Source organism: Cydia pomonella, chromosome 1 (assembly GCF_033807575.1).
Source record: "Cydia pomonella isolate Wapato2018A chromosome 1, ilCydPomo1, whole genome shotgun sequence".
Taxonomy (NCBI): domain Eukaryota; kingdom Metazoa; phylum Arthropoda; class Insecta; order Lepidoptera; family Tortricidae; genus Cydia; species Cydia pomonella.
The window spans coordinates 22,309,891-22,324,854 of NC_084703.1; the positions used below are offsets into that span (position 1 = coordinate 22,309,891).

Here is a 14,964-nt window from a genome sequence, read left to right on the forward strand (position 1 = left end):
GAATTGTTAGTTTGGGTTCAGGAAGTAATCAGTTTATTCGAAAACCCGGCCAAGAGCGTGTCAGACCACGCTCAGTGTGGGGTTCCGTATTTGCCTGTTCGTTACAACAGCCGTAACCCCATGACGTGAGGTCTTTCAATAATGTCTCCCCGTATTGTGATGAAGGACGGGCAAATACGGAACCCTACACTGAGCACGCTCTTGGCGGGTTTTTTTAACTTCCAGAACTCAAGCTAACAATGCATATAAGTAGATCACTGTCGCAAGTATCGCAACATTTAGCACAATAAGGGTCACTACCGTTTAGGCCAGACCGGTCGTGATGTATGCATGATGTATGCGTTCTTAGAGCTTGTGCACAAATCACGCGCGGTGATATTTGGTGAGGTTCTTGGCGGACAAATTATTTAAAGGAGAGGATATTATTTAATTTGATAAATTTAACAGCCGTTTATAATATTTTTACATAATTTTCAATCGTGGCTGAATGCCGAATAGGACTGTAGTGCCTTCGATGCCTAACCTGTCAAGAAATTAAAAAATGGCGGACGAATGTTTGATTTGTCACCGTATTTAAGAATTATTTCGCTTAAAATTTAGTTTTTTGTTCGCAAGTGTGATGAAAAACATTGTGTGTAACTCCGAGGGTAAGAATATTGCAAACTCGGGTCTTTAATTCCCTCTAGCCTGCGGCTGTCGGGAATTACCACCCTTGTATCCAAACTTTCACTTACCCCCATCGTTGATGCTCCTCTGCATATCTTTATTCATCAGGGCAGGGCGATAGTTCTAAATTCAAATTTATAACTGTTGCCAGTTAACTTCAAAAAGACTGCGAAGGTTAGGTTTCCAACCTTCACAATACCCACTGACATCATGTCGTTCTATACTATCCCATTTCTATGGTAAAACTACAATGAAGTTATACGTATAGTATAGTAAATAAACTGTCGCGCATACGAGTTGTTGAAACAATATCTTGGTGCGCTGTAGAATATGATCAGCTCACAAAATAAATGTGTTGAATTAACGACATCTGCTTAATAATAGTTCACCTAATAACTTTAACCAGAAGTTATCTAAATAAATATTAAGTGTACACTTTACAATAGGCGTGTCTTATGATCGTAGAGTATATATTAGCGTAAAACTCAATAAAAAACAGCACCTGTTTACTTGTGCTACTTAGGTATGCATTTAAAAACTGTTTAACCAAATCAGCATAATATTATTGGGGTCTTGTTTCTATAATGCAAAAGGGAAAAATAAGTAAAGAAACTGATACTGTCGGTGAAATTTAATCATAAAGAGTGCTAACTAATACGAGTACTCTCCAAGAAGGGAATACCTTTATGGTTGTCAATGTTGTTGTGTTAATATTGCTGGGTTCCAGCCATACAAGGAAAAAGTCCGAGTTATTGAAATCTGAACCTATGTAGAAGCTAGGGTTGATTTTTTTTGTTTTTAAATGGAACGAAAAAAAAACAGATGCAACTTTGCTTCAATTGAACATCAGTGGATTGTGAAGCAAAGGAACATGGTAACGGCGAAAGCCTACATTAAATCCTGAACGAAGCGAGGGATTCTAAAATAGAATACTGTTGGAAATTTGGACGCCTGATGTTTGCATGCAGGCAATCAGCTCGCGCGCACCTGATTGCCGACAAATTACTGTCGACTCGTCCCTGTTGTTACATACGTCAAACACATAGTTAATCCTTGTAATCTTTATCCATTTTAATATACTTAAAAGTGATATCAGAGCCTTGTTTTTATTCCTACAAATACTGAGCGTAGTGAGAGATTCAAGTGCTGATAATAATTTTGCTACCATTTGACCCATACTACTTTTTACATCACATGTGAGGAAATAAAAATAATAACAATTAAAATTATAAATCTCAAGTTCGAAATAAAGATATTTCAATTTCAGTTAACTATCCAAAGAGTTCAAAGAGTCCAAAGGGTCCAAAGGGTCTAAAGGGTCCAAAGAGTCCAAGGAGTCCAAAGACTCCAAAGAGTCCAAAGAGTCTAAATACTCCAAAGAGCTGAATACTGACACAATTCAAAAATACTTGGTCGTTTAAATCGTACATACGTACGTAACCAATAGTACGATTAGGCATTTTTTACGCGGTATACGAGAAACATAGGTACCTGTAGGTATGTAATGTTGAATGAATTCCCGGTTCTCGCTCCTAGGCTCTAGCTACGGTGCCACACATAGGTACATAGTTATCTAGGTTTAAAAAAGCTTAAGGTGTAGTAGGTTCAGAAAACTGAGTTTTTAAAAAGTCGTAGCGCTCCTTTGATCACAATACGGCTGCCATAAATTTATTAAGTAAGTAGCAATCTTGAGGCCTTTTTCGAGGGACTATACCGATTTGAATCCTAAGTTTTTGACTTTCGCTCGATAATGCACTTTGATAAAATTATGCATAAAAGCTACCCATATGAAAATTGCTTCTAAAAATCGGTAATAGCATGCTGAAGAGAACGTACCGATTACTTTTTTAAACATGCAAAAAATTATAGTTAAAAAACATGATATGCGCGCTCCCGGGCACGCACTTCTATCTCTTTGACGCTTACACTCAGTGAGAGTGAGAGAAGAACACGAACATACTGGGCCTTAAAACATTTTTAATTTCTAGCTTCAGTGGTTTCGGCTGGACAACGCGGGACAAACTATTTTTACATGTCGGGATCGGGATATGTAACGACCCCGAGCTCGAGTAAATGTGGTAGTAAATCTAAAACAAATGTGTTTTGAATGTATTAAGTGTGTTATTTATAAATAAAAGAGACACTCCTGGATTCGTGCCAAGAAACACCTAACCAGCTTCAAAACAGTTATAATTTGGATTTATTTTATATCCTTAAAGAGCCCAGCAACTATGCAATCGAGTCAATTTAATACATAATAACCATAGTAGTTTATAAACCGGGTCCGTCCTACCATTCGACCTTTATTACCCAAGTGCGGCGAATCTAAGAAAGAAGGGGTTAGGTGGTTAACCTCTAAAGGAGATGCGTTTCAAATGCTTCCGCGGGTTAAAATGATTTAAAGTCGTCGTACCTATACGCGTTATTTAATTGACGCCCTTGGTAAGAAGTTATTGAACGGGTGAGCGAAGCGAAGTTCTTAAATTCAATTTCATTCGAAATTGACCGACTAGGGGCTAGGGGCACGTCCCGGCAGTATGATAACTTTATTAAGGTAAAAGCGTAGATGAGGGAATTCTATTTTTTAAGTTCTAACATGAGCAGGATCGATTAAGGGGTTCGCTCAAGGGATCGATCAAGCTAAAAGACCCAAAGCTATTAGATGAGGGGTCTAGATATACTGGTCAATTCGTTTGCGAAAAAGTATAAATGGCCACAGCGTAGGTATAGTCGTTAGTTTTCAAGCCGGTCTTTACCGTTAATTCATTGTCTATTGTAAGTAAAACCGCACGTGCTTACTTACCGGCATAAAATAAATGTTCGATCCTCTGGAACTGCTATGGAGATTGCAATTAAATTCAAAATGTGATCCCTCTACGCTTACCGAATGCCGACGAGTCAAACGCTACAAAACCAGTCTAAAATGTGTCATCTAAATGCGTAACAAAGGCGCACTATCGAAGAGCGCACTTACACTGGTTTTTTAAACCGCTCAAGTGAATATACCATTAGAATTATACGCCAATTTCTGAACCTTTTATTGCAAGAGTAGCACATGCAGTTTTACTTACAATCGACAAAGAGTTTGCCGTGAGGGCCAGCTTGAAAACTAACGACTACCTATACATACCTACATAGCTGTATCCGCCTAATTATTTCATTTCACAAACGTAGTCCAAGCACTAACGAGTGAACAAGGCGAGATATTTTTGTCTCTGTGTCAGATATTTCTACCGCGGCCTAGATCGACGTTTATAAATACAGCTGAATACATATTAGTATTTTATGCAACAGTTGTATAAGAAGGGTCAAAAAAGGCGAGTGGCGTGAGTTACAATGTGAGCCGGAGCCGAAGGCGTAGGCGAACATTGTAAAGGAATACGCCACGAGAATTTTTTGACCTACTTATGCAACGTTGCATACAATATTTTTCCTACGAGTCAACAAAAATAAATCTTAATGTAGGTAAACAAATTACAGCAAAAGTATATAGCCAAGACGCGCGAGCATACCTTGTTACGCGCCCGGCCCGCCCCGGGCCGCGGCCAGCCGGTCAGCGACACCTCCTCGTAACTCATGAGGCCCTGGTACTTGCTACTTGCTAAATTAATTTTATGGACAGTTTTTTCTCAATTTTGGCCACCGTAGCCTACGGAGACTAACAAGCAACGCTAAGCGGTCTTCGTAGGCTATGGGTGTTGCTGTATTACGGGTGTCACATGCGTGTTTCTGACTTATGAAGTAATTATTTTTACTATGCAACCAAATGAATATTTTGTAAGTTGGCAGCAATGCACTTAGTTTAAAACTGTATTCGTTTTGGTTTTGTTAGGTTGGTAGCCATTAATCGCAGTAACATTATAGCGTATAAAAGCACAAGAGCTTTTATGAGGAATAGACAATATAGACTTTTCTTGAAATCTTTTATGTATGTTCTTATATTCGTGTTAATGAATGCATAAATGACAGATAACAGTAGAGGAGTAGGAAAAATATTATTTTCCTACTCCTCTACTGTTATTACCTATTATTATTTTCCTACGCCTTCGGCTCCGGCTCACATTGTAACTCACGCCACTCGCCTTTTTTGACCCTTCTTATACAACTGTTGCATAAAATACTATTGTAGGTATTCGAAGTTTTAGGTAGAGTTATTTTTAGCCCCCGCGGCAAAATGAGGGTTTATCGACCCTAGTCCTTCGCTAATCTTGCAGGTAAACCTGGATTCTCAAAAAATCTTGTCGATTCTTGTTTGTTTGTTCTATTCAACCTTCCATTGTTAGATATCTTACGGCTATTTAGATGAGTGCGAAACTAGAATAATTAACAAAGTAGAACCCTTTCAGTTAGTGAATCTCATAGTGTAAAAATTTTACATGATTAATTCACCTTGGTTTATTGAACTATCACCCTGATTTAAGAATGCATTGCAATCATAATAACGCTTATCACCACGAGTAACATTCGAGGTCGCTCGCAAATTGTCTTGTAACAATAGGTAAACACATCCGTAGAATGTCATACACATTAAACAAAGTGCATGTAATTTGGTATGTTACTCTCATTAACTTGTAATTTGAATTAACTAGTTCGTTCTTGTAGGTACCTACTTTCGATACAACACATCAAGGATGCCCTAATAGCCTAAGATTGCTAAGCAATTGTCACTTGAGATTTTCGAGAACCATTTGAAACTTAAATTACTGTGAGTTGGGTCGTGATTTATGAAACGCCTGTAATCTGTAATTTTGTGTCTGCAAATTATTATAATTGATATAATTGATAATGACATCCCACCTTTAAAAAACTACTTCATAAATAATAAAGTATAGTACATTAAACACCCGGGTTTGCAATATTCTAACCTGCGTCACACCTGCGAAGAAAAACATATTTTTTTAACGAGTTAATTTTGAAATACGTACAGACCTACAATTACGCTTTAAGATAGCTGAAGTGCGAAAGAGGCAGACTACAAGTGGCCGCCAATGGTTAACATTGTAGCATCATAATTTTTAAATTGAATAATTGGAACTATAATTTGATAAATCAATCGGATAGAAAACTACTAAAAAAGTGTTGCAATTAAGATAGTGTCATGTTTTGTGCTGGATTGCAGTGTAAGAGGGACAAATAATCCAAGAAATTACTCATTTTATAGGCAATGATGATACTCCAGGCTTTTCCAACCGATATGTTGCTAAACTATGGCATAAATAGTGTTTTCATCACTCTTGCTCAAAAAAGATAAGATCTTGCAGGTGTAATGAAGTAGAAAGGCCTATTTTATCCGTTAAAGTTAGGGAAATTTTAGTCGAATCGTTAGTTCTCTCACTATTCAACCATGCCGACATTGTATATGGACCGAGACTACTTGCTAAAACAAAAAAGTCCACACAGCGGGTGCAGAATGCATGTGTCCGATTCTGCTACAAAGTTCCAAGTAGGTCACACTGCATTTGGCTCGCGCTGTTCGGAAGGTGTTAGATCTTGAAAAACCCCGCTATCTGTTTGATAAAATAAAATGGGTAAAGGATACGCGCTCAAGGACGCTGAGAAAATGCACGAAACTAATAATCCCACCGCATAAAACTGCGTCCTTCAGGGGGAGTTCCAAATTTGCCGCTAGTAAAGTCTGGAATGACCTACCTCCCCCCTTGCGAGAACCTTTAACGTTCTTAAAATATAAGCGTTTAGTCCGTACACATCTATTAAATATGCAAAATAAGGCACACACAAATACACATAAAGATGTCAATATAGAGCTGTCCCTAAGAAAGGTACATCATGCAGTGACCGACCCCAATCTCTCCCGGGACCAGTCTGAAAATCAGCGCAGAGGCCTCTGGCACTGCACATGCTGAGATTGGGACCCTTTGCCACATTATAGATTATAGATTTAAGTTATAATTATTGTGTTAATTTAAGTTAATTAGTTTAAGTTATTTTGTATTTTTTTTAGCTATTTTCACAAATTGTAAATTTTGTTGTGTGGCAATAAAGATTTTTTTATTTTTTTTGTTCCCGCGGGATTATGAAAAAAAAAGCTATTACTCCCTAGGGAGTTATCGCTTTTTTTTATTATGTCACTTATTTATACAGAACAAGTAGCATAAATGAGTTTTATTTTTAAAATACTGACGTTTATAATTTAATATTTTTGTTTATGTTTATAATTGTTTAATTTAATTAATTAACAGCCGTTTAGAATATTTTAAGTTTCTATCGTGGCTGAATGCCGAATAGGACTGTGCCTTCCGAATGTCCGAATGTTTGATATGTCACCTTATTTAAGAATTATTTCGCTTTAAATTTAGTTTTTTCTTCGCAACTGCCCGATAAACCTCGATTAATTAGCTGCATAATTAATTAGCAATTAAAAAAACCCTACTTATAACATTCATGGGGTGACCACGTGACCTAATTGCAATGTGAACAACGTAATGACTTAAAGAGTCGAACCAAGATAAGTTGGCTGCGATTTTGACAGCCCAGACGGTGCACGGGTTATTTTAAACGTGAAACTTCAATAAAATTATGATGTTTACTCGACACTTGCACCTTCTATGGCTATCAAGATGGGCTGCCTACTTATCTTGGTCTGTGTGTGAAATCGATTGGTGGAAAAATAAAAGGAAAAAATATTGTGCATTGGTCCTGCGACTTGCTTGATAGGTGGAGCAGCAATCACTATTATTAATAGGCCTTGTAGGATTCCAGCCATGAAGATGGTAGTTTCCCACCCAATTTACCTATTCACTTGCGCCCTGACCTCATCAAGGTCGTTAGGCCGTCAACGAACCTATAGGTATTACGAGTAAGTGTGTTTCGGGTGCGTAGTTATGGTTTCACATACTTACACATGTATTGTTTGGTGTTACCGGCCTTAAGAAGAGTGGTTGGAATGTCTGAGTAACTACCTAACCTGCAGGACGTACTTAAGTAGCAACATGAACCATATGAATCATGAACGTCCAATGTCATCATAAATATATGTAGTTGTACATCACCTCGACCCACTAGCGTTTCTTATGATGTAATGGCAATCCTCACTAGAACATTATCCATTACCTATGTTTTGATGTCTGTATGTATTACCGTCACGGTCCAAGGATATACGCATTACATATGCATGGGATTGTGGAAAGCAAATACCTGATACGGACGAATAGTATGAAAAGTACTTCTTTGAGTAAAAGATCGAGGTATGCTATTTTCCGGCGGAATTTGGTCTTCTTTCCGTCGACATTACAGAACCACGCGCGGGCGCAACGGAGTGCAGGTAGATACATAGGTATGTCGCATGAAAATAATAGTACCTGTACCAGTAAACCTGGATAAAAGTTATTTTTATATGTGAATTTTAGATTCTCAATGATTAATGTGTTGTTCATTCCATAGTTTCAACGATAAATACATAATAGTAGGTAATCCCAGCTTACCCCGTAGTTGGGTTAGAAGGGATAGCAATGGGGTGAGATGGGAAAATTGCTATTTTCGGATTATGACAATAGATTAACTTGTCAAGATCATATTTTATTTATGTAGCAAAATTATGTTTTATTTATGCTCCTACATAAAACGATTTAATGTTTTCTGTAAGTTGTGACCGATATTATTATGTTTTTTGATTTCTTTATTACTTTTATCTATATAGAATTAGCAAGGTCAATCCCATCAAAAACATAAATGTGAAATGAATGACAGCCAAGATCAAATATTAACAATAAGCAACTTTATCGACTTCGCCGACAAGAGTATTGATACTCGTATCTATGTACATAGGTATATTGGGTGCAGAGTTCTGTGTAAAAAGTTCTCATTTTTTAGTTTTAGTATGATGCCACACAAAAGAATTTTAAATGTTAGTAGACAATTACTCAAACAGTGCGTTTGTTCACTTGGGACATGAGCATACCCCGGGGCTTTCGGTGCGTTAATTTTTGAATTTAGCCAAAGATAACAAATAGAATGTACTTTAACTTAACTGGTTAAAGTTAGTTATTGCTGTATGATATAAATAAAAGGCACATTTTAATATAACATGATACTTCAAATTAAAAAAAAAAAAAAAATTACCATTTAATCATAATGTAAGACACTTTGAGAACTCATGTAAATTGTCAACCCTGACCTACAAACACCAACTCCCCCCCACTATCATCCCGGTACACCCCGTTAGTACCACCAACTCTCCCCATTCATGACCCAACTGTCCCCGTTGTTATCCCAACTCGCCCCTCAATACATGCCTACTATTCACACAATACACCCCATAAAATTCCTCAAATGCGGTTAAATCGTTTTCTATGTTACAACCATTATAAATAAGGAAAATAAAACTTATATTTTTCTGTTTTCGTTGTTAGGCCTCGTAAGTATATAAAGCCTGAACAGGAATATATGATCATTGTCAAGAGGGCGCTATTTTTCTCATTTATATGTCAACAGTTTAGTATAGTCTGAACAATGTGGATTGGCAACTCCTTATTTTGACTTACATCCTTTTATTCACCGTAATCAAAATCAGAATCCAAGTATTTGTCCACATTTTTTTAATCGTCGGTACTTGTTTTTATCCGTATAAAATTCATGTATTTTCTTACTTATCATATAGGTAGGTATCTTCTTTTTTATTTTTGATTTGCTTTTCTTTGGTAGCCTAAAATCTTAGGAGGAACGACCTTCTGTCGTAATCCGCGTAATCGATGCCCCTGATTTATCTAGAAATTTTATTAATGACTATAATTACTGCAGATAGTTACCTATATTTAATATAGTCGTAACATACCATATGGTGTGGCCACTATTAGCCACACCAACCGCTCAGCTGCTGATGAGCTGTCTATAGCTGAAAAATTATTTCGTCTATCGTATTACTACACTTACTACATCCAAGATTGGCTCACAAGAAGGCCACTATGACGTTAGTTGGTAGGTATATTCCGTAACCTTACATAGGTTCTGGTACATAGTCAATGAATAAGATTGATCGTATCCTAAGCCTAGTAAATATTTTTCAAATTCAAACTCATTTTTGTTACCGTAAGTATTTCCTCGCTTGTATGACATGTTGTCGTCCTAGGGTACCACATTGGTCCAGAGCGCCTTCGTGAGACGTTGCCATCCGCTCCTGTCCTGTGCCTCGCGCTCCGCGTCCCTCCAACTCAATCTGGCTGCCCGCAATTGTGTAACACAATACTAATACTAAATTTTTCACCTTACGCCGATGTGTCGGTAACTCGGTAGTGAAATGGCTAATTGGCCAAGCCAGATATTTTGACTATAGAATTTGTGAATTAATCGACATTCATGCCAATATCATTTCTTCCTATTCGCAATTCTACACAGTCTAAATTCCTCACAGTAAGTATTTAACCACATTCGCTATTGTGCACAGTCATTATTTGTGTACAGTAGCGATTCAGCCTTTTCGCAATTCTGCACAATCTGAATTCTACACAACGGCATTTCACCACAGTCGCTACTGTGCACAGTCATTATTTATGCACATTAGCGATTCTCCCTGTTCGCAATCTCGCACAATCTTAATTCTACACAACGGCATTTCACCACAGTCGCTACTGTGCACAGTCATTATTTGTGCACATTAGCGATTCTCCCTGTTCGCAATCTCGCACAATCTTAATTCTACGCAATATCATTTAATCGCATTAATAGTTTATTTTTTCGTTTTTAGTCGATATATTTAGTCAACTGTAATTTTTTGGGTTTGATGGTACCTCAAAAGTTTAAATATAGTCAAGTACAAGTCAGACTCGTGCATGAAGGGTTCCATACCACTAGAAAGTGGTCAAGAGCATGTCGGGCCATGCTTAGTTGTAGGGTTCCGTGGTTTTCCGACAGTCATAGTAAGTGATTCCGATTTAAAGTGAACTATTTGATATATGCTATTGAGATTACATACTAAAAAAATCCTACGTTATGACGGGTATCATATTACAAATTATTTTCTGACCTAAAAACTTTCCTAATACCTCACACATCAAGGTTTTTATGGAATAAAATACCTCCTGCCCTATAACATATTACCCTAAAAAAATCATTTGCCACTTTTTATTTTACCACTTCCGCACGTTTAATATACAAGGTGTTACAAACTGTCAAAAAGTGATAAAGATAGACAGTCGCGTGCATCCAAAGGGGTTGCCGGCCGAATGCATATAGTTATGAGGCAGGCAACCTTTTTTCACGCCTAGGTATGTATAGTGCTTCTCTCAAACTAGCAATGAAATTAAAAACAACTATTAAATAAGAAATATTGTTTTCAATTATTTTTTTCATTTCTGAATGTCATGATGCTGTGTTCCTATATCTGTGAAATGAAAATTAAAAAATAGTACTTAGTCGGCCTAGGCCTTTAATTTAATTGCCGGCTTCTTAGATGTGCTCCGCCCGAAACGAAATGTTTGAAGCCTAAAATACCGAACAGAATGACAATATTTCATTGCATGCTTGAGAAAATGATATTGCGTAGAATTAAGATTGTGCGAGATTGCGAACAGGGAGAATCGCTAATGTGCACAAATAATGACTGTGCACAGTAGCGACTGTGGTGAAATGCAGTTGTGTAGAATTCAGATTGTGCAGAATTGCGAAAAGGCTGAATCGCTAATGTGCACAAATAATGACTGTGCACAGTAGCGACTGTGGTGAAATGCAGTTGTGTAGAATTCAGATTGTGCAGAATTGCGAAAAGGCTGAATCGCTACTGTACACAAATAATGACTGTGCACAATAGCGAATGTGGTTAAATACTTACTGTGAGGAATTTAGACTGTGTAGAATTGCGAATAGGAAGAAATGATATTGGCATGAATGTCGATTAATTCGAATTTGTGAAGTTAAGACTTTTAGAGTTAGAAGCTTGGCTCTTCATGAGATTTGATAACTTTGTGGTGCACTAGATTCAAAGAGCGGAGTTTTTAAAAAGTAATAGCGTTTTTTAGATCACAAAACGGCTGCCAAAAATGTTATTAGCAATCTTGAGGTATTGACATATATCTAAGGACGGGCCTTACGGGCAATAAGAATGGGGCCAGTACAGCGGTGTCACGCACACGAATTCGAGCCAATCGTGCAGTCTAACGCCACAACGCGATTGGTTGAGTTCGAATCACGCGCGCGATTGGTCGCAACTAGTTGCGTTAGACTGCACGATTGACTCGAATTCGTGAGTGAAACCACTGAACTAGCGCCGCTCTTAGTGTGCGTAAGGCTCGTCCTATGTCAATGTCTCGGGGCCTTTTTCGATGGAGGCGTATCGAGACGTATCGAGAAGGCCTGGAAGAGCTTCTGGTCCATAAAAGCGCTAATGAAGGGCGACCTTCCTTTGTTTCTGAAGCGCAAACTTCTAGACATGTGCATCCTGCCTATCCTACGTACGGTGCTCAAACTTGGTCATTAACTGAGGCTCTGAAGTCGAAACTCAAGGTTTGCCAGCGAGCGATGGAGCGTACTATAATTAGGTGTTCGTAGTATGGATCTAATCAGAAACACGGAACTACGCTCCAAAACTCGAGTTGTAGATGTAGGCGTCAAGATCGCCAAGCTCAAGTGGGACTGGGCTAGACATGTCTGCCGCATGCATCCGGAAAGGTGGGCCAAAATGGTTACTGAGTGGGACCCACGGAACACCATAGACGGGGTGCAGGCAGACCAAAAAGGAGATGGCGGGACGACTTGGACGCATTCTACCCAAAATGGTGGGAAAATGCCGACGACAAGGCCGATTGGAGAAAACGAGGAGAGGCCTTTGCCCAGCAGTGGGACCACAGGCTGAAAAAATCCATTCGCTATGTTTTTAAATATTTTATTAACACAATGATAAACTATGTTTATAGGTTTTCCTTTTTTTCCAAATTTACAAAACAAAAACAAAAAAAATAAGCGAAACATATAAACCTAGAATATATTACGCTGAAGCGATCGACATCGAAATCAAAGTGATTTGTTAAGATTTAGTAAGCGGAAAACGTTTTCACGCGAAATGGAATTTCATACAAAAAAATACCGTTATTTCCTTAGGATCGCAAAGCTATCCTTCCCTCTTAAGGGCCAAAAATTATTTTACAAAAAAATAGATCACGTAGAAGTTTTGTAGGTATGTAAATGCAATGTTCTACTTATGTTCTACTAAAATCGCAGCACAGTAGCGCGCCTAGCGGTAAATCAACTCACTATTTTCTCCACTATTGGTTGACATGAGAACCACTTCCCTTCAAATATCTAATCGCTCATTTATTTATTGAATTTTAAATGTAATTCAAAAGGCGAAATATTTAATCTTTAGTAAAAGGCGTAAATATAATTCACTAATGGATTGCAGAAGTATTCAGTAAAAATAAACACTAAGAGCAGATACTGTTTTTACGATTACCTTATCTGTATCAAAAATGTTACTAGTTCAAAAAACTACCATCCTTCACTGAATGACAGAGATAGACTTACGCAATCTGACTTATAAGCAAGCGAGAAAAGGCTATTCCTGGCAAAATCGTTCTCATTCGCTGTCTTCGTTGTATGTTATAGCTATAGTTGTATTTAGGTATGGTATAGAATAGTTAGTGTAGTCTAGTCTAGTTTGATTGTAGCGTTCATAAATTTCTTGCTTATCGTGCGCTATGGCCGTAACAAAAAATTAAACGAAATACTTATTTCGATATAAATTATGACACATAAACAGACGTGTTTACTCTTTCTAGTGCTCAGATATTATTCACCAAAAATAATCAAAATGTAAAGCCCGTGTTACTGTGTGTCTGGTAAGGGTGAATGGGATTTTGAATCTCATACAGTGTAAATCTTTGCGGTTTATGAGTTAATCTCGAGTCGTTTGGTTAGTAGTATAAACAAGAACTATGCAACAATGTGGGTTTTGCTCAATGTTGTCTGGACTGTTACGGAGAGCTATGTGCATCGGCAGCAGACGAGGTAGCAGCGAGTCCTACTACAGGGAGCTCGGCGATCAAGATACATTGGTAAACATTTTCATATCAAAGCAGTAACTGCTTCAATGCACATTTTTTATCGCAGCTCGTCAAGTTAACGTGTGTTTACGCACAAGTGCGTTCATACATACTTTGTAAACTCATTAAAACAAAAATCCAGCTTGTTTTTATCTTATTCAAGGAGATGTTATAAATTACACCCAGTAATCTCATATCATATTTGCTACAATGTATCAGCTGTCAAAATGGTACTCGGTCAACATTTAAGTCACAAAAACACAAGATTCAATTCCCAACATGATTTGTTTATTGGCCATGTATGCCGTAAATATGTGATAAGTAACTATTTGATAACACTAGCTTTTTAACTGTCATAATATAACCCTTACTTGTATAGAGGCTCAATTAAGCTCTCCTTTAACAACCAGTAAAAAAAAAAGTCCTTAATTCACGCATCATTACCATTTCTTGTCCTAAAAATCTGAATAAGAAAAAATACAAACATCTTAATTTGTTGGGTGATTACTTTTGCCTTACAACATACATCGATTGTGCCATATAAAGGGCCCTTCCAAACCCTCTGGAACCTTCCCCTTTTTGGGAGTTGATTATAAATGAAGCCTATTCAAATTAGCCCATAAATATTGTTTGATTGACACATACAATTGACCTGATACTTTAATATTACCTCAAAAGTAGCCTTTGCATTGTGTCGTATTTGTGGGTTTATAAATATGGCAGTCTTTAGTCTTTTAATGTCCCATCCCCTAAGGATATTAATTACTAAATTAGTTCAGAAATCTAAATGGGCAGGCTTAAAATGATTATGTTAAGGTAAAAAGTATCTCAGAATCAGGAAAACAAAATGCTGAATTGGACTTTCAAAATTGACTTGAGTACTTGAGAGCAACTCCCTGTAGTGTAATTACATATATGTAGAAATATCATTATGCTAATAAAGTAAGGATTTCAAAAGAATGTAAACATTATTATATGTGCCATTTAATTTTAATATTTGTCCTGTTCTTCATTTCCAAACAGATTGAGTATTTAGCCATATAGCAGCAGATGAGAGAAATTCACCTGAGCTATGATCCAAATGCTGACAAAAATATTATGTTACGAAGTCTAGGGTAACATGATGTATAAATTTTCTCTTTTCTCTTGTCATAGCATGCAGGTTGAAGATGGCATCATCAAGTGGGAAGATAATTTGCTTAGTTGAGGCTTGGCTAAAATTAAGGTTTTGATAGTTTTAATTTGGCATCCTACTTCAAAATGTTCCAAACCTCTATTTTTACAAGCTTTTATTTAACTTGCCCTGTTA

General features: G+C 37.3%; 1 protein-coding gene across 1 annotated transcript in view; it reads left to right on the plus strand.

The window, feature by feature from the left end:
• Positions 1-12,592: 12,592 nt before the first annotated feature.
• Positions 12,593-14,964, plus strand: part of LOC133527249 (dual specificity calcium/calmodulin-dependent 3',5'-cyclic nucleotide phosphodiesterase 1C-like) — a 62,991-nt gene continuing 60,619 nt past the window's right edge. The window contains exon 1 of the mRNA XM_061864171.1: positions 12,593-13,667. Coding sequence (XP_061720155.1) covers positions 13,548-13,667 — 120 coding nt within the window. The 5' untranslated portion in view covers positions 12,593-13,547. The remainder of the gene's footprint in view (positions 13,668-14,964) is intronic.